The 21,325-nt window shown below is 33.7% G+C and overlaps 1 protein-coding gene and 1 pseudogene across 10 annotated transcripts in view; both read right to left on the bottom strand.

Moving 5' to 3' along the window:
• The window catches only part of Emsy (EMSY transcriptional repressor, BRCA2 interacting), a 124,327-nt gene that overhangs the window by 14,745 nt on the left and 88,257 nt on the right, over positions 1 to 21,325 (bottom strand). For 9 of the 10 annotated variants that reach the window (XM_074082604.1, XM_074082595.1, XM_074082577.1 and 6 more), the window contains 6 exons: positions 19,881 to 20,030; positions 16,535 to 16,705; positions 10,622 to 10,758; positions 7,414 to 7,587; positions 5,594 to 5,792; positions 752 to 916 (listed from right to left, as the gene is read on the bottom strand). In XM_074082604.1, coding sequence (XP_073938705.1) covers positions 752 to 916; positions 5,594 to 5,792; positions 7,414 to 7,587; positions 10,622 to 10,758; positions 16,535 to 16,705; positions 19,881 to 20,030 — 996 coding nt within the window. The remainder of the gene's footprint in view (positions 1 to 751; positions 917 to 5,593; positions 5,793 to 7,413; positions 7,588 to 10,621; positions 10,759 to 16,534; positions 16,706 to 19,880; positions 20,031 to 21,325) is intronic. The other variant, XM_020167178.2, reaches the window with a different exon arrangement.
• Positions 10,765 to 16,413, bottom strand: LOC141425661 (single-stranded DNA-binding protein, mitochondrial pseudogene; annotated as a pseudogene).

Here is a 21,325-nt window from a genome sequence, read left to right on the forward strand (position 1 = left end):
GAGATGACACTGAGCTAGTATTCAAAGGATATGGAGTCTCGTTTTGTACTAACTGGGTTACTCTAGTTTTCAGCTTACTTATCCATAAAATGAAAGGGTAGGTGAGATCATCACTATACTTTCTTAATACTCTGGTATCTTTTGACCTATTATAATAGAAAACTTGGTATAACATATAGATTTGTCCTAGAGTTTGTCAAAGATATTTAGCAACTAGAAATCTTGACAGAATCTTATTATATAAGTATACCTCTGTATGGAAGATCAGGTGGGTAATTTATACAAAGAAATAAATCTGAAAATATAATTAAGGCAAATTAGAACATTAGTAAGAGCCACTAACGGTGTTTTATGATGGCAAAATTACTCGCTATATCAATATCAAAAAGGATGGTAAGGGCCCTTTGATTTGCCTCCTGCTATTCTTAAATATAACTGGCAATTGAAGTGCAACTATCTTTGGGCAGATCCATTTCTTTCTGATTTCAAGAGAACTATCCATTTTAAGAAGGAGAAGACAGTTCTACCAACCTTTTCTCCTTTCTATTGACTATGGTTCATCTGTTGCTCTCTAATTCTGTGCACATTTAAAGAACTAACAAGTAAACAGACTACCAATGAATACAGACAAGTCCAGAAGGAGGGAAATGTGCTCAAATAATAGCAAAAAGTATGTAACAATGGTAATATTTTAGCACAATCAGTCTCTAGAGAAAACATGCTTCGTTCAGTTGAGCATGTAAATTCATACCTGTTGTCTGCTGGAGTTCTAACAGAGCTTTGATTGTTGAAGTAGCTGATTGGGATTCACTGGATACGTCCTGATATATTATGGTAGGGCTGGTCTCCATTGCAATCTCATGTTCTGACCAATCCTGACGCCGGGAAGCAATTACATGAACTACAGGCTGGGAATCTGTTTTATATTAGTTAAAAAAAACAAACAAACCCTATAAACAAAGTTTCTCTTTAAAGTAAAACAATTTTGTTGGTGTTGTTTTACCTTTGTATTTATTGTAAACGTCATGCTTTATCTCCCCAAGAGGATGGTAAGACCCCAATGGGCATACTGTCTTTCACTTCTGAATTCACTTATGTACTCATTCATTTCACACACATTACCTAATATGTCAGAATCTATATTTGGCACTGAGATATAAAGGAGTTCACAGATTAATCAGAAGACACTCAAGAAGCACAGAGTCTGGTTGGGAAAATGAACATGTAAAAAGACGAAGTACAATTCAATGTGATGTTTGATTTATAAACAGGTATTTATTTGTGCGAGTGAATGTTCCTGTATAGTAAGAACAAAGTGTTGTAGGAGTCTTGTTTTTCCCAATGTACCTGAGAATATTTCTGTGTTACAGCCTGAGTATTTCTAACATTTATTGGAAGTTGTGTCCACTAATAGCAAGAAAAGATAGATGGTCTAGAAGCAGGATGATGTAACAATACAGTGTAACACTTAGAGGTCAAAGTCTTGGGTTAAAGCCCCAACTCTGTCAATTATTAGCAAGTTGATTATTTGGGTGTTAGTCTCACTATTTCTAAAATGCGAACAACAAAATTATCTCTATACCTCAGGATTTCTTAGGATCCAATGAAATGATATACATAGTCATATGTCACTTAACAACAGGAATATGTTCTGAGAAATGCCTTATTATAAAATTGTCATTGTGAGAATATCATAGAGTATACTTACACCAACTTAGATGGTATAGCCTAATACACATGTATTATATAGCAGGCTATATAATATAGCTTGCTCTTGCTCTATCATCCTCAAGAATGCAGTCTATACTTGACCAAATCATTATGTGGAGCATGACTGTATGTAAACGAGCTGGCATAAACTATGAAGGACAATAGAAATGTGGTTGTTGGGGCCTGCAAGTCCTCAATTGTAAGACTTTCTTTGTTAGTTTCAAAATAAATCACATCCATAATTCATATACTCACGTTATATAGGTACACATGTAAACACTAAATGTGCATCAAACTGAGCAACAAATTACTGTGTTTTCCATCTATAAATAAGCAGTTTGGACTACACTATTAATTACTTACTAAACCCCTTTGTCCATGACACTACTTAGGAAGCTGTAAAAGATTTAAAGATATGAACCCTACTTTCCAGTTTAGATTATAATAGGGGAAACATAAAGATGTATGGCTTTGTATCTTGGGGTAAATATCAAATAATTAGGGTAAACAAGACAAATATATATAAAGTAAAAGACTGCTTTGAATTGGGATGATCAGTAGAAATAGAATTCAGATAGTCCAAAAAGAATGAAAAGAATTCAAATAGCCCAAAAAATAATAAACATAAGAAAGTTCAACCCTCTATGTACTTTATATTTTTGAAAGTCACAAAGGTATACAAAAATGTTGGAACAGAGGGAACAACTCTTGTAATGAAACAGCCTTCCTGAGGAAAACAAAATCAATACGCAATAAATCTAGAATTTCTGATTACCATTAACAAAGGGTATTTCCCCAAAAAACATTGCTTACAATATTTGTCACAGCAGGGATGTATAATATTTACTAAACTTCCAAAAATATACAGCCAACTGAAGGACATGATCCTGCAACACCAAATGCTATATGAAGCATATAATAGTTTTTTACTCATTCTACATAGATATGTAGAATTTAAACTTAAGAGAAGTGATTATATTAGGGAATCATTACTTTTACGTAACTTAAACTCTTGAATTTAAAAAAGTCTCATGATAATATAGATGAAGAATGACTCTGCAACCCAACTCTAGGGACCCAATAAATATTCCAAAGACGGCAGGGATTATGTGTGGAAATAAGGAAGAAAGAGATAGAAGGATAATAAAGATCTACATGGGCACTCCAGAGACTTTTTTACACAGCATTATTCTGTAGAAACTAGGAGGAGATAGAGCTACCTTTTTCTATCATAGTAGAAAGAGTAGCTGACCATCAATAGGAACCACTGCAGTAGCCCCAACAGTTTTGACTCACAATGTGGGTGTGGACCCAGGTGAAAACAACCTCTTAAATGACCCTGCCCTCTACTTTTGGCTTAGGCTTAGATCTGGATAAATCTACTGTCTATCCAGTCTGATCACCAGGCAGTTCTTGAGACAGCCAAGAACTTGATCTCACTAGTACCATCTGCTTATGCAGCATACATCCATCTAGACTTCCTTACTTTTTTTGATGGTGCCACTCATATACTTTCCCCCACAGTCACTTAATAAATATTTATTGGATTCATACTACATTTAGGTACCAGAGACACACACTTCATTTAGTATTAAATCCACAGACAGGGTCAGGCCTATGGAAGATTATCCCCTGTCTTAAGAGATAAGCTGATTAAAGGCCTATATCACATTTTCATTCAGTCTTGAGACCTCTCAGTTATAAGGGATCTTAAAGTTTGTTTAATGCTAGCATTAAGACTATAGACTAAGTTCTTCACAACTAGTCTGGGAGCTCTGGCACCAGAGAACTCACTATTTTCATCTCTGCACAGCTATGACAATTAGGAAGCTTTCTTATATTGAGTAGAAACAGTTCTTCCTGTGATTTCTACTCCATGGTTCTAGTGTCTGTCCACATATCCACAGACCAATTCTTTTTCCTCTTCCACATCAAAGTCCTCAAATAATAGGTAGCAACACCCATCCCCCTCCCAGTCCACCCCACACCCTATTTTCTCTTCTCTATGGTAAACACTGTACCTCCCTCAACCACTCCTCATACAAAATGATTCTCAGATAACTTACCTGCCTAAAGCATCTCTTCTAAACTAAACCTGAGCTGCCTATATTCCTTCTTTAGTATAATGTGTACCTTCCCTCTGAAGCCTATTCTAGGCTAAATGAGAAAAAGAATGATGAGAGTTACATGCAGCTAAATACAATGTATTCTCATGAGTTGGAATGTGGATGGGGGAAAAGGTATAAAGAACATTACACATTAACTGGTAGTATATACGTATGTATTATAAACTAGGTAACAATATTATAATATTAAATTTCTTGATTTTGATAATCATATCTTAGTTATTAACTCTCAAAAGGTTAAGGAAATGCTAAAGCATTTTTAGCCTTTGGCAGTTTGTTTGCTTGTTAATAGTAAAATTCGTATACCGAAGTTGTATGTGCGTATGTGGTTTTTTTTTTTTTTTTTTACCTTAGTCTAGATTTTAAGCTACTGGAGGGCAAAAACTATATTTTACTCAACCTCCATAAGGTCTAGCACAATGCTCAGTATATAGTATACACTAATAAATAATTGTCAAATTGAAATAGTAGAATATTCAGCAATGTGAACCATATAAAATTAATCTGAAGATGCCACTGAAAAGTTAAAATAATGAAGGTTTTACACAGTATGAAGAACATGTACTAGAAAAATAACAGTGTTAAAAAAACACTCCAGCAAGGCTAATGGGAAGGCAGGGAGAAGGAAATGGATGAGTGTGAAGGAACAAGAAGGAAGATTAACTGCTTTGCTTGGATACATCAAATTATATAAGCATAAGACCTAAACATACAGGTTGAACAAGCCTAACCCAGAAATCTCAAATCCAAAATCTGAAATTTTTTGAGCAACACAATACCACCAGTGGAAAATCTCACACCTGACCTCATCTGATGGGCACTGTCAAAACACAGGTGCACTAAAAATACTGTATGAATTATGCTAGGCTAAATGTATAATGTATACACGAGACATAAATGAATTCCATGTTTAGACGGGGATCCCATCCCCAACATTATCACATTATGTATATATGTAAATACTCTCAAATCTGAAAAATCAGATCCTAAGCATTTCAAATAAGGGATATACAATTTGTACCACCTGACAATAAGGGCAGTTAACTGAGCAACAAGAGCACCAGATTTGTGGAGAGCCTCAAAGCTTATAATCATGAGTTTTTTTTCAAGAGACTTCCTGCAAAAATAACTGAATTAAAACAGCACTGAGGTCAAAGAGCCACCTAGACAAAAGCTAGGTCAAAGAGTCTAGCTTTATTATGACAACCATAAAATTATCAACTGGGATACTTTTGAGAATGAAAGGGAGTACTATTAATAATTCTGCTAGCACAAAAGATATAAACTAGGACTTGTCCCATGCAAATTGGAATACAGTCACTCTTCTTACAGCCCACTTATGGCTCATCTCTGGACACCTCAATTCTTTCTCAAGGTTCAGCAAAAAACATTTCAAAGGGTACATTCACTTTCTTGCATTCCTCTTCCCCTACTTACCAAAACCAAACAAGAAGAAATGAAAATTAACATCTGGAAATTGCAGCTTTACCCAATTTAACATTATCTACCTGATAAAATCATACTCTAAAGTTTACAAATTACTTGATGAGCATATGCCACACAAGGAAGAATGGTAAGTTTAACCAAAAATAAAATTTCAGCTTACAGATTAAACATCAAAGAAAAGAAAAGAAAATCAAAAGAACTGACAAATCAAAGAACATATTTGGTTGGAAATCCCTAGAAGCAAGTTCTGTTTTGGAATTAGGGTACTATGTCAGCAGTACTCATAAAATCAGAAATAAAATGGATCTTACCTTGGGAACTTTGTGAGGACTCTGTAGAAGAGGAGCTACTATCTGTATAATTCTGTGGTTCTTCTTTTCCTTCCTGAATAGATGAATTACCAGCCTCTGCTACCCTAGATGCTTGCTGTAATGTTTCTGTTACCAGTTGTCTTGTTTGTTCACTAACAACGGTGGCTTGAAAGGTCACTGGTTTGGGTTTAATAAGAACCTGGAAGAAAAGCAGAAACATACTCGGATGAAATTTTAGAGCATATTTAAAATGCTAAACTTCTAGGTCATGAACTAATGTATCTTCCTGACATGGAAAACAGTATTCTGTTTGGACACAGAATTGCTCATCAAAGACTAATTCAATCTACAAATTGAAGTTAAGCCATATACAGTATTTAAAATAATACATGCCAGATTGCAATAGCCATGATTCTGACAAAAAGCTTCTGTACTTGTTTTTCCACAGGTAAAATGATTTCAGAAGTTCTTTTGCAATGGAAGGCTTATAGTAGAATAAGAGCAGCAAGTTAAGGGTAGTAGAACAAAAAACAAACAAAAAACCCACAATGAAATTTCTGAGCCATAACATCAGTCCAGGACTTTCTTGCACTCAGCTTTTATTAACATAAGAAAAATAAAACTGTAATTTGTTCAAGCGACTGCTTTTCAAGTTTCTTTTTGTTAGGAACCAAATGAAATTCCGACACACCTGTATAAAGTAAACTTGCTTGAGTCCTAAGGAATCTTTGAAAAAACCCCAAAGGAACACTGATTTAAACTATTGTCAGAAGCAACATGGAACATGTGGTGGATCAGTTCCTGGCAAGCGTCAAAATCACAGATAGTGAAACAAGTGGAACTGGAGAAAAATTCCAAACTGGACCACTCCTCTTCAAAATTTGGATTCTGGGAGTTGACATCAATCAGGTCCATGGAATAAAACTGTTAACTCATCAGTTATTTTTATTTTCTACCATAAATGAGATTTTAAACGTTTTAAGACTATTAAGTCACTCATTTCCAAGAGTTCAGGAATAAAAACATGGTTTATGTTATGCCTTAGGTGACAGAACAAATGAAGTTGTTACTGTTGAATTTAATAAGTAATTTGGACTTACCAAAAAACTAATTTTTTAAGATACGTAAAAGATTTAGTCATAATTCTGAGGGAACAGATTCTAAAGGCAAATTATTAGTTTGTAGATAAATTAAAACCTTTTACAAAAGTTCTAGGATAATATTTCTTAACCAGAGCTGATACTATTATCTCCTTTGATAGTCTTAGAAAAGCAGTTAAAGTACCTTTAAAATAAATAGTAGCCTAGCAATGTAAGATTGTATACTGTGCCTCAAATTCCTATGCAAACTGTCAGAAAAGTTTCTATATCTTCTATTTTTTGAAAAATGAACAGATCACTAGCATCTGCTATTTAGGGTTCAAGCAAAACATTTTATAAGTAAAGTGCTTCGAAAGGCCATGTTAGCTTATAAAAAGTAAATACTTTTCTTTGAGAAATTCTGCATTATCTAGCATCTTTTCTCAACCACCTATCCCCAAATCACAATACACGTCTTCAGTAAATGTTACTCCAAGGGGATTCTTCCCCCCTAAATTTGCTCATAACATGACAGTAATACATAGATATTTTTTAAGTATTGAAAGAAAAACACAAAGGTTTTGAGAGCAGATTAATAATTATACACATCCAGTTCTAAATTTTAAGAATGTTTCTTTTCTTTTAAGACTACTGATCTTTCCCTTCAAATTTCTAGCTGAGAATTTTAGGAATTTCAAATACATAAGAGCCACAAAAAAATCACCATTTCTTACAGCATACCTGTGTTTTTCCTTGCTGCCCATAAACAATTTTCGTTGGGATGATTTTAGCTGCTGGCTGAACTGTGGAACCTATTCCTTTTGGCTGAGTAACAATCATTTTAGTGATGGGTCTTGTAGCAGTGATGATAGCGGGCTTCGCTCCTGTTGGCACTGTCTGAATAGTCTTTTCTCCCTAAATTGAAGTTAATGATTATTTGACAGCTTTTATGCATTTATTTATTATTTATTTGCTTGCTTGCTTGTTTTAGATAGCACCTTACTATGTATTCCAGGCTGACCTCAAACTCACAATTCTCCTGCCTTAGTTCTTGAGTCTGAAATTACAGGTGCCCTCCATCACACCCAACTAGATTTATATGCATTTAAAAAATCATCCTCTTACTGAAAAAGCACAGAAAGGTTTTGCCAGGATAATACGGAAATATCTGTAGTTTATGTGACAAGTATAAGATTTCTAAGTGATCAAAATCCTGTACTTAGTTGAAATGATATTAGAAGTCATCTGACCAACTTTCTATCCAAAGAAATTATGTTTTGATGAGTGAAATTTAAAAAAATTACCATATCTAAGAATACTTCTTATACTATCTCATTCATAAAATACATATATTAAAATAGAGTCAAAAAGTTCTGGAAGACTATATGAAAATTTTAACTACGATTATCTCTTAAGGCTTGGGATTATAGCTCTCGCCTCCTACATTCATCTTTATTCTCTAATGTATCTGAAATAGATATTTATGTAACAAAATAAATTACTGTATAATATACCAGTAGCTAAATGTGCACATACAAAATAAACTCCCTAAGTTCTATACATAAATGAAACTATAAGAATACATAACAAGTGGGAATACATTGAGACACTCCATTGAACACCAACTTAAATATTAATAATGAAAAACAGACTGTAAAACAGGTGCATTGTGTGTGTATGGGGGAGGGTACTAGTACGAGGAGGGAGGGTGAATGAAGGAGATTAAGGTGATATATATGGTAGATGGACTTCATATACCTATATGAAACAGAATTAAGAAACCTCTTGCAATTGCTACAAGTGGAGCAGGGAGTGGGTTGAGGAGGGAGAGACGATGTGAGCAATGTAACCAATGTACAATATAAGTCTAATTGGAATTGTCACTATGAATACTCCCCTGTATAATGAATATATCCCAATAAAAAATTAAAATAAAATAAAACCAAATATGCAAATACTAAAAAAAAAAAGAATATGCAGCAGAATGTCTACATGAAAAAACATGGAAAAAAGATTTTAAAAAAGCAAAGATACTGACATTCTTTCTAAGGTTATATGAAAAAAAACAAAGGAAAATTTAAAGCATTTCACATGTTTTATTAATGTTACTAATATTACTTTAGTCTGTTAACTAGATAGCTTAACCCCATTAACCTTTCACCATTTTCTGCATTTCTTCTGCTTTATTTTTCAATATCAATTTCTGGTCACTCATGATTTCAGTATCTTTTTACTTAAACTAAATTAAGTTTAAGGGCTGGAGGTGTGGCTCAAGTGGTAGAGAGTCTGCCTAGCAAGTGCAAGTCCCTGAGTTCAAACTATTCCAAGATAAAGTATAAAAACAAGAGCTATTAAAGTTCAAATACAGTGATTTTAATAAATTTTTAAAAATAAAATTCATAAAATAAAAAAGTAGCAAAAGGATCTGACAATTTTTACTTCACCAGTTTTTTGTTTTCTTTTGTTTTTGTTTTTTTAATTTTAGCCATCATCATCTTAGATGTATGGCCTTCCAAACTGAGGAGCAAGTAAAATGAAAGCACCTAGGTGAGCTGGTTAAAAAGCAAACACTGTAAACTTAGAGCTAAATAAGTTTACAAAAGTCATAAATTTACCACTTGCTGTAACTACCTGAGGGAAATAAACTATCTGCCAATCATAAGATTACTTATTTCAATACACATAAACTGTTCATAGCAGCATTTCTAGAAAGAGCTCTGATTCATTTGCTAAGAGCCACTTCTTTGCTAGTGGTCTTGCTTATCTATTAAATAGTATGATGGGCTCTGCTCAAGTATGATGACTCAAAGAAAATCAGCTTGGTGTTTTTTTGAAAATGCTCTTCTTGTATGTTGTGGGCATGCACAGGTGAGCAAGTAGTAAGCACAAATGCATGTTCCTGTGTGCTGAAGAAAATGGTCTTAAATGTTGGCCTGCTTATTGATCTGCATTGCCTGTGTCAAACTGTTGCTCAGATGTATCTACTAATTATGAATCATATATGATTCTTAGGTATCTCTGACCATATAGGACCTACAGTAATGACATCCCCTCTTATGTATCAAGAACTATAGAATGAAAATCTGAATTCTAACCCTGGAATTCACTATGTGAATTCAGCCCAATGTTGAATGCCTACCAACACTATAAAAGACTATGATGCCTCCAAAGATTTTAGGAGGTCTACTTCAATGAAATACAGCATTGTTTTCTAGTGAAATCCTTTTTCAGAAAGTTAAAGGCACTATAAAGCCTAAATACGTAAATGCCAAGAATACAAACAGTTAGAAACAAACCAATGACTAAGGACTTCCTATGTGCTAGACACTGTCATAAGCACTTTCAAAACAACTATCATCATCCCCAATGTACATATGAGAAAGTTAAAGATTAGCGAGGATGAATAAGTCACTGAAGGTCAAATAACAACAATACTGAGACAACCCAGGTCTAACTCCAAACCTCTTAACTGCCTTCAGCATTACAAATCAATCAGTTATTTGATTTTTTTATTACCTAAAGAGGTCAAAATAAAATAAAGTAACAAATTCCCATCAATTAATTTTGTCTTAAACTTAAATATTTCTCTTTGCCCACGTAGACCAAATACTAAGCTAATAATAATCTATTGGCATGGCAGGAATAAAATTGTGCTCCAACAGAGGTCTTCTTGCAGTTAAGCCAATGAACTCTCCATCTAGACTAAGCTAAGCATCTAAATCATGGTCACAGTCAACCTAGCTATAAGCAACTATGAGCAACATGTTTAAAAATTACTGTGAAAAATGGCATCAGTTGGTGGTATGTTAACAGTTATTATATCACAGTATTGGTAAATCAAGTTATTCTGGCTATTGTGGAATACTGAAGTCCTTAAGCAAGTATTTGTATAGCTTGTCTTTAAAATCCCCAGTGGACTGCCGAGTCTCCAGTTCAAGCTCTTACTTACTCCAGCATTTAGCAATGTTGTAACAACATTTTTGCCAGGGAGGCCTTGAATGGTCGTTCCTTTTCCAGTTGTCTTTTGCACAACAATCACATTGGGCTTGGAAGTCATTGGGATTGTAGTGATTTTGGTAGTTGTTCCTAGAGAAGGGGGAAGAAAAGGAGGCATGAGTTAGGGACTAGTGATACTTGATTATTTCTGTTTATGTTGTAGAAAATTAATGACATTGTTGTAGTCAATGTCATCTCTACATGACATGAATGTTGTCATGAGGATGAAAATGAAGGCTTAGAATAGTAAGTTATGTAATCCCAGAATGAGAGAGTATTAAGAATTACTCTTAAAACTAAATGATATTTTTAGGGTCTAAGCACCTACACACCAAACTCAGAATCTAAAAACATCACTTTGCATTTCACCATCAATATTTCTTTTCTGACAAGTGAAATGAAACAAACCAAGATTTCTATTCTGACACGTATTTCCCTCAAATACAGTATTAAATCTATGTGACTAGCATAAGGGGAAAACTCTTAAAAAAAGAACATAAAAGGTAAAAATATCAAAATTTACAATACTACATTTAAGTGAAAATTTATGAAAAGAAATACACTATGCTGGGGGCAGGGGGGAGAAATGAACCAAGCCTTGTATGCACATATGAATAATAAAACAATAAAAAAAAAGGCAAAACTTCTAAAAACAAAACAAAATGAAAAAGCCCCAAATTTTATCATGTCAAAACTCCAGAAAATGTTAAATTGGTTTAAAATCTCCCTAGTGTATCTAGTTCCAACTTCCCCTCTTGGTTGTCAAAATTCTATGTGGCCTGGCCATTAATTTACCAAGTTTACCTTATTAATTGATCCCACTCCACAGTAAACACCATGAAATTTATTCTAACAAGTAACTTTTTCATTATGGCTTCCCATGACCTACCACACAAAGACCAAATTCTTCTGCATAGTTTTCAAGGTTCTATCAGATGTTAATTTTTAAGTTATCCATACACATCTCTACTTCAGCGTGTTGTTTTCCACATTGAGCATACCAGTCCCCAATGATACTTTTGCTCCTGTAATTTCCTATGCCTAAGAAAGCAGGCATATCACAGTCTCCTACAGGTCTATTACTTATTGAATGACTTGAGTACTGAACCGTGCTGAATAAAATCATGTCTAGTAAATTCTCAAAAAAGGTTAAATAAAATTTTATTATTTTCCACTGAAAAACATTAGCATTCCTTGCTAGAATTTTAGAAATAATATTACAATAAGAACAAGAATATTCTGGATGATTTTACCAAGAATTATTAAGAATATTCTACTTTGGCAATATTGTTATTAAAGTATCTTTATAATACTTTTGCTATTATTCAGTGTCTCATCAGTCCAAGCTAACATTTTCAGAGATTATAAAAAAGCATACTTTCAGCTACAGACTAGTTTTACAACTGTTTTTCACTTTATCTGTAGTCTGCAAATAAGTAAGCTGTTACAAGCCACAAAGACCAAGCTACCCATTATTGACTTATACCCACGTTAACTCTTAATTAACTAATCCTTCATATGTGATTGTATATAACTTTTAGGACACTGTAGCTTTACCAAATATTTAACAATGAAAAAGTGTTTTTGGAACTAAAGCACTAAACACTATCTCAAGGAAATGTAACTAAAATTCAAGGACCATTTTTTGACAAACCCTGCTTAACAAGTGAATTTTATTTGTATCTACCAAAATATCCCTTCCATTAATAAAGGTTTGTCAACTAATGAGATAGTTGCAAACCAAGTCCACTAGTTTAACAAAATAGGAAGAGTAGGGAAGAATATTATGAAAAAGAAGAAAAAGGAATAGCATAAGGAAAAACAAGTACAAAATTATTAAACTAGAACATAATTTTTGACTAGAATGATCAATTATAAATGTCTGAAATTCCAATGAGCATGTTTCCATGTTTCAGGGAATAGTATGCTGTACTGAAGAAAGAAGTATTACTTATTAGAAAAACAGTCATCTTCTATGCTTTCATAGTAGTGGGTCTATAGCACTCAGGATATAATGGAATTTATACAAGTTCATTTGTTTAACTTTTCTTTTCTTTTTTCCTTGCAGTGCTGGAGATACAACCTAAGGCCTCATACACTACCACTGAGCAAGCACTCTACCACTGAGCTATATCCCCAGTCCCTGTTTGGGAGCATTTTAATTATTGTCCTTAGAAATTATAAAGACTATATACATGATTCAGAAATGAGACAGTACCAAACAATGGTCAAAGAAGACTCATCCCTTCTTATACCTTTTCTTTTGTCTGGTCACTCAGAAATATAATGTTATCCACTATGATTGTCATTGCTTGTCGCCTTACATTGTTTTTGTCCATGTATTCACCATAGTCTACTTTCCCTTCCACATAAATTCAATACCCCTTTTTCACATACTGATATGCTACATCTTTAAGGCCTGGCTGGAACACTGGTATTCTGTGCCATGTTGTCTTTTGACTGATATCACCCATTTGGTATACTTCACTGTCCCCTGATCACCACACCTCATTTGTTGCTAGAGAAAATATTGTGACTGGATTTTTTCCTTCCACCTGTCTCATGACAGGGTCCTGACCCACTCTCCCAAGTAATTGCACATGATTCAAAGATCTTTCCAGAACCAAACTGCTGGCTATTTCAAACTTGTGTCTTGCAAACTGATGAAGCACCTGTAATACAGGTCTTCGAAACATGGTGTCTATTTTCTTTTCTTACAATCTAATCTTCAGGATTTTCACAGGCCCTGGGTGCACACCCACCACACAACTCGTGCACTTCCTTCTTTGTTTAGCATTCTTTAGGGTAGAAAATAAAACACACGTCATGTCTATGTATCCCAGCACTCTACATAGTATCTGGTTTCTAGATGTCAGAGAACCTATCTACAACAGTTTATACTTAAAAAAAGTAAAGATGTAATGGGTGCAAATTGCTGCAAATCACATTTGGATCATAATTGAACTCTGATTCTGATACATTCCAGGGATTCTTATATCACTCTGACAATCTTGGATTCTGGATAACATATTACATTGCTGTGTTCAAAAAAATGAGACAATGAATGAATGAAAAAGTATATATACAGTAGCTTCTTATCCGCCTAAACACTGTACTAAAGATTAAGAAATCAAAACCAAGTCTTGCCACTCATACAGGTTCTCATTATGTCCTCAGAGTCAAATAATGAGTTTATCTCTGAAAGAGCTAAACTTCTTCATAAAATGAGTATGTTTCTTCAACCAACATTCAACAAGGCTCACAAGAAAACTGACAAATCTGACATCTCATATATTCACATATAAATATTTACCTCTATGGTAGGAATTAAATAACTATAAGCTTCCATTTAATTGCTTATTCTAATTTTTAAAAAAATGACCTTTCTAGAAAGTACTGTGGAAGCATTAGCTTGCCTTCTACAGTATTATAGAAAAGAAGTAAGAACTTCATAAATAATTTGTATGTAATATTCAACAGAGGATCATTTATAATGGCCAAGAAAATAAATAAACCCTACTCCTGTAAACAACCTCAATATGAATATAGTTAGGTTATGGTAGATCATGTGAGACATTGTGTAACCACTGGGGGAGATGTCAAAATACATTTACTCTCAAATTATTAATATATGATAATTCAAAAGTAAAATAAATTTAAAAATACATATACTAGCATGGGAAATAATCATTATTATATAAAACAAGGATAAATTTTTATATCCTAATTTTTAAAATACACATATATACACACAAACAAATGTATAGAAAAAAGAATAAAAATATACTTAAATTTTAACATTTTTCTATGTGCTGTAAAAATGGTAATTTTTTCACTCTCTCTGTACCTTTCTAAATTCGCCTACAACGAGAGGGAAAAGCTTTGGGGCATTTTGTTTGTTTGTTTAAGTCTTCTATGCTCACAGGTATATGCATTTTAGAAAAAGTATTTCTTTGTTTGGGTGAAAGGGAACTCCAGAACCCACCATCTCTCAGGGAAGTCTAAATTTATTCAACCAGGCTTCCAATTTACTATGAATAGACAATAAGGATTAAAATTTTTCTAATAAACAAGCCTACAATACCAGTATCCTGGAACAAAAAGAGTATTATGAAACAACAGAACTCTCTTTATAAATGATATGTAACGTAAAATAGAGAACTCTCTTCATAAAGAATAATGATAAGTAATGTAAAATTCAGTTTAGAGCAACCAGGAAGGAGAGAAGTTCTTTGGTATAAAAGTGTCAAACGGAGGAGAGGTAGAAACATAATGATCTCCTCCATAAAGCAAGTAAAGTTGTTTCAACTGTATGCCAAATATATTCTATAATACTGGAAAAGTTTAAAAACTCTTCCCATGAATATCCATACACTTTATTATGCGAGTGGATAGTATGCACGTATACACAGGACATGTATCTCAGATCAAATCGCTGCTTCTAGGAAAATGTGCTTGTTTATATTGCTCTAACCTAGTATAAAGCAGCTACATCATGAATAAGGTCCAGATATGCCTTTAGGCCACATGTACACATATATACATATGGCATGTATATATGTATATATGTTGAAGCTCATAGAAAACTACTTTCCACTGCAAAACATGATCTTTTTCTTTTTTGGTTGTCCTGGGGTTTGAAACCAGCTTCATGCTTGTTAGACAGGTACACTACCACTTGAGCCATGCACGCCTCTGGCCATGACTAATTTTCTGAAAAATGTTCAAACAAGTACTCTATTCTCTTTGAATAATATTGAGTAACAAATTATAATATGAGTTTTAACTGTGTTACTTAAAATATCCTCCTAAAAGCTGGAGTACAATGATGCTTTTCCTACTGGTTTTACCCTCCTCAGTTTAGCAAACATTGGACTTTCTCACTTATAAGTAGAGCCAAAATTAACAGCTTTAAATATGGTGCTTTATGCCAATATTATGCCCTGCTTTTGCTTTTTTTTCACTCCCTGAGTTTGTCAACAACATCAAATTACTGCTAGAAACTTTAGCCTCTTGACTTTAAAAAAGTGTTAGAACAATTCACCTGGGGCATACGAAATATGGCTAGTCTATGAAAATGGTAGACAGTTAAAATCCACAAGGCTTATTTAATCAGAGAATATTTACATAATTTTAATTAAAGAATAATAATCAGTGGAAACAGATGCCATGTTAACATTCCACTTCAGGATCCACAACCCAAATACTGAAAGGATTAATGAGCCAATAAAAACCAGATAGGGCTCTAATATACCAATAAACAGGCAGAAGGTTAGCTTCACTATCTGAGTAAAATATTTTATAAAAGCAAACAGCATAAATGTGAAAAGCACAGAAAGACATTCAAATATTTTTGTTCTTAATAAGCTAAAATAACACTAATAATTGAAATTATGAGGTATGTTCCCTCAACATATTTAGATGTACAAATAGAACTTCTTCCACTATTCTAACCTGTACAGTTTTGGAAGGCCCATTTGACCACTCTAAACCTAAATCTGTCTTTAGAGTACAATACCAACTACCTCAAGAGATATTATGAGGTCTGAATGATTTATTTAACAAATGAAAAAATATTTTGTAAATGAAAACTTTCTAGGCAAATATAAACCAGTCTTTGCATTGTAATTAAAAATAATTAAATGTTCTTTCAAAGTAGCTATTAAAACTGAAAAGAACTATCAGTTTTATACAGTAATATTTAATACTAAAACTATACTTAATCACTAAACATAAGGACTGAAAACAAAGTTTTTTACATTTTTAACCAGAAAACTAAAATCAAACAGAATCCTTCAGTTTGAAATATGGTTTTTCTTCTTACTAAAGGTCAACACTACTTTTAACATATTTCAGATATACCTACCAGAAACTATATTACTGCTAATTATCTTGCCCCCCAAGGTAGCTAATGACTTGGGTACTACTGTAATGATGCTACCACTGGTAGTTTTCACGTAGGTTGCAGCTCCAGGGGTTGCAGCCATCCGACCTATGGAAGGGCTCACTGTTGGCCGGGTGTAGGTTGCCTGTGTGCCTATAGAAAAGAAAAAAACAAAAGAAAAATTTATTACTTATAAAACAATGATAATTTATACAATTTCACCATAATTTAATGGACTTTACATTGCTTTAACCTGAAAATGGAATTTCAAGGTGTTAAGACATTATCCTACAACCTTACAGCCAGTTTTCAATGCATATGGCAAGAACCAATGCCAAGCCAGTTTGAATTAATCTTATATAAAAAATCTTGTGATGTGTTGCATGGAATTACTAGACCAAGAAACATTAGAGTTAACACTGTTCTCTTCTTCCTAGTTCTATGCCAAAAGAAACTTAAGCTTAATCATCTTTCCTGCCAGTGCATTTTAGATATTTCTGTTACAGATTTTAAAATCTCTGCATCTGTTTTATGCTGTCTCAGTGCCAAATCCAATGTCAGCACTCAGCAAATAAGGTAGAATTATTTGCCTAAAAATTTTATAACTTTTACTGTTTTATGCCCTGCTACTCTCCAAATATATTTCCATCTTTTAAAGGGTTATTCCATCATTTTACTAGAGATTAAAGTTGAAATTGCCAAGACTTGCCAGAAATATTTCTTTAGCTTAGAATTTTCCCTATTTGTACTTCCTCAACTGTAAGTGACCTGTTAGAATATTTCCCATTTATGTCAAAGGATTTTATACCCTTCCCCACTGTTTTTAAGACTTCTCTCTTTTTCCAAACAGGAATTAAAAACAAGTCAGATGAGTCTGTCATGAGTTTCCTACAAATCCAGTAACTCAGAAAAACTACTCCTAAACTAAAAAAATGAAAAAAATAAAAACAAAAACACCAAGATGACACTTTCTTCAACTGAGTATTTTTCTTTTGAGCTAATCAGATTCAGAGGTCACTGTGATAGCCATTTTCAACACATCCCCAATCAGAAAACAAAATGCCTTTAACAAGCTATTTACCTTTTAGAAACATAGCAACTACTCAAAAAGGGAAAAGTGAAGGAACATTAAGTAGAATTAGTTTAAATTGATTATAAGCATCCAACTGAATCAGAAAAAAAATCTAGTACAAAGTAAATATGCCACAGTGATATGAAGTTTGAATACTTTGAATTACAACTGAAAATTTTTTCAACTTCAGCTTTTGTTTTTTAAAAAGGAAACACCTGTTCTAATGTAGACACATAAACACACAGTATTATTTTTCACTACCTTTTCCTAACATGAGGAATCACATATGCATAATACTATTATTTTTTAGCCAAATGGAGACCAATGGAATGCACATTTGAAAGTGATAAAGTTCATGTTATGTGTATTTTATAATTTTTAAAAAATGAAAGGAAGCACAGGTTTCAAACAAATTTGGGTTCAAATCTCCTTCTCTGCCTCTTCTTGCTCTGTGACCTTAGGCAAAATGCTTAATGTAAGTTAATGACAATGGAAATAATAAAGCCTAAAGGAGATTAAGTGCAATGTCTGTACAGACTTTTATATACTGGCTAAATGAGAATTTATAATCTTGAGATAGGTATCATTTTACACTATTTAGAGTCTCTCATCTATACACTGGCCTTCCTCAAAAATTTTGGCTAAATACATGATCCAGTGATATCGCTCCTGGGCATCTACCCAAAGACATACAAGTCGGGATACAATAGAGACACCTGTACACCAATGTTCATCGCAGCACTATTCACAATAGCCACGCTATGGAAACATTCCAGATGCTCTACAACTGAGGAATGGATCAAGAAAATTTGGTATATATACACAATGGAGTTTTATCAGCCATAAGGAATAATGACAACACGTGGTTTGAAAGTAAATGGATGCAACTGGAGGACATCATGCTAAGTGAAGTAAACCAGGCTCAGAAAGACAAAGGCCACATGTTTTCTCTCATACGTGGAAGAAAGATCCAAAAGATAAACATATCCACAAAAGCAAACATGATCATTTATAAACTCATATGTAGAACTTGTTGGAACTTCTCTATGGAACTCATGGAAGGAGGGAAAGGAAAAGAGAATGATAGAGCATCAAACAATATTGTAAAACATAACATCTGTGAAGATAGAGGAAATAAGGATATACTAAAAGCTGTTGAAAAATGGGGGTACGACATAAAAGGGTAAGGAAGTATAATGGAAGGGGTTGAATGAACCAAAGTAAAGTATACTCACAGTGGGGATACACTGAGAAACCCCTCTGAACATCGACTTAAATATTAATAACAAAAAACAGGACTGTAAAATAGGTACAGTGTCAGGGGGTACTTGTCGGAGCGGGGAGGGTGAATGAAGGAGATCAAAGTGAGGGTATATGGTTGATGGGCTTCTTATGAAATAGAACAAGGAAACCTCCTGTAATTGCTTTAAGTGGGACAGGCAGAGGGTTGATGGGGAAAGATAGTGTGGTTGATCTAACCGATGCAAGCCTATTTGGAACTGTCACAGTGAATGCCTTGGTACAGTGAATATATACTAATAAAAAAAAATTGGAGCTAAGTTTTATAGGCATTTAAAATAATAGTAATGGCTGATTCTAATATTAATGGTAATGGCTACTGAGCGCTGTACTGGGGACTTTTTACAATTCTGATTTCATGTATACTTATAATAATTGGGCTTATGTATAACTGTTCCACTTAGCTAGACAAGAGAAAAGATTTAGACAGATTAAGTAACCTGCTAAACATCACAAAAGGTGATGTTTAAAAAAGTGATTGTAAACAACACTTCCAATTAAAAAAAAAAAGCACAGGCTGATTTTGCTCTCCCATTAGGGCACAATGGTATCCTATGCTTTCCTCAGAGGAAAGCATTTCCTACCATATAAGGTAACATGACACTGTAAAGTAACACAGTGTCATCTTTGTATTCACTCAACAAATCCTGACTAAGCACCTATTTACAGGTCAACTGTACAAATATATGGTGAATAAATAGTTATGTTCTCTTACCCTCATGAAGCCTATGGTCCAATAGGAGAAAAGAAGTAAATAAGTAGCTAAGTAATTAGAAATTATGGTAAGAGGACTCTGAGAAAGAATGAGAGCTATTTTTAGGGAAGGAGAGTAAAGATAAGCCTCTCTGAAGAATTGTCTCACTAATCTCTAGATTCCCAGTGTCAAGCTTATTACTGGTATAGGGAAATTGCCTGATGAACATAAGAATAAATGGACTGATGCTTATGAGAACTTACCAGTAGGAGTGGTTACCAGTTTAGTTGTCATAATTGCACCATTACTGCTAACCACCATAATAGGGGAATTGCTACTGGTGGGTAGAGTTGCAGTCACTGGTTTTGGTAAGATTTTACTTGGTTGAACCTGTTGTGTGATGATTTTAACACCTTTGAAAGAAGAAAGATAAATCTCAGTACAATTATTTTTAAAAACATGTCCCATATACTAACCCAAGAGGGCAGTAGTCATGCACATTTAATTAAGCACCTAAGAGGCGCTTTTTCATATTGATAAAATTCTAAACTTTTATTCCTAAACTGCTATCTTTTCTAATTTCTCTCATTTCAGAAATACAACTAAACCATTACAGTAAAAGTTCTTCAAGAAAAACAAATCTTGACCATTGTCTATGGTGGTGTTTGTTATGTAAGAACTTTCAAACTCTAGTGAGCAACTGGACCTGAACTTTTACAAGCAAGTAAGTAATCTGACCTGTACAAAAACGTGGGAAGAGAGGACCGCCCAACAAGTCAAAAACAAAGTTAATGTAGGTTTTACATATTTTCAACTCCACCAAAGATTTCTTTAAAAGCTGCTAAAAACTATACAGAGCATAACATTTTGGTTTGAATTTTTTTTTTTTTTTTTTTTTTTGGCCATACTGGGGAGTTTGAACTGGGCCTTGCACTTGAGGCCCATGCCTCAAGCCCTTTTTACTTTAGTTATTTTTTTAAATAGGGTCTTAGGTTTATGTCCTGGCTGGCCTAGACTGAGAGCTTCCTGTTTATACCTCTTTCAAAGCTGGAATGTCCAAGCACATGACAACCAGTCCAGCTTTTATTGGTTGAGAGGGAGGTCTCCTGAACTTTTTGCCCAGGCTGGCCTGAAACTGTGGTCCTCCCAATCTCTGCCTTCCTGACTCCTAAATAGCTAAGATTATTGGTGTGAACCACCATACCAGACTATTTGAATTTTTTAATTGATTTCTTTTAAAGGTATTTTAATAGCTCACTTTGTCAAATATAGAGGTGAAAAAAGGATATATTACTGTTATACCTATATAAAATATGCATGTGGACAAGAACTTGAAGGCAGTATGCAAAAATTAATTTAAAAGTTAGGAGAATAATGTGATTTTTTTATGTTTTCAAATTTTTTATTTGAAATGCTGTAATTTTTACATTAACTTTCCAAATGTAAAGTGTTCATTTAAAAGAAAACTACTTATGCTAACTACACATTTAAATATAGTAACTGGCAACTAAGGAAGAAAAAATATTTTAATATAATTTTAAACAATTCATGAAATAAAATATTCTGGTATAGATAGCTAAGAATTATATTAAAAATTTTTTTTGATGGTGATTTAGGCTGAAGAAGGAAGCAGATCTAGGTATTGAATAGCCTTAAATAATTTAAAATTACAGGCTCACGCCTGTAATCCCAGTTACTTAAGTGGTGG

The sequence above is a fragment of the Castor canadensis genome, chromosome 1 (genome assembly GCF_047511655.1).
Source record: "Castor canadensis chromosome 1, mCasCan1.hap1v2, whole genome shotgun sequence".
In the NCBI taxonomy this organism is placed as follows: Eukaryota; Metazoa; Chordata; class Mammalia; order Rodentia; family Castoridae; genus Castor; species Castor canadensis.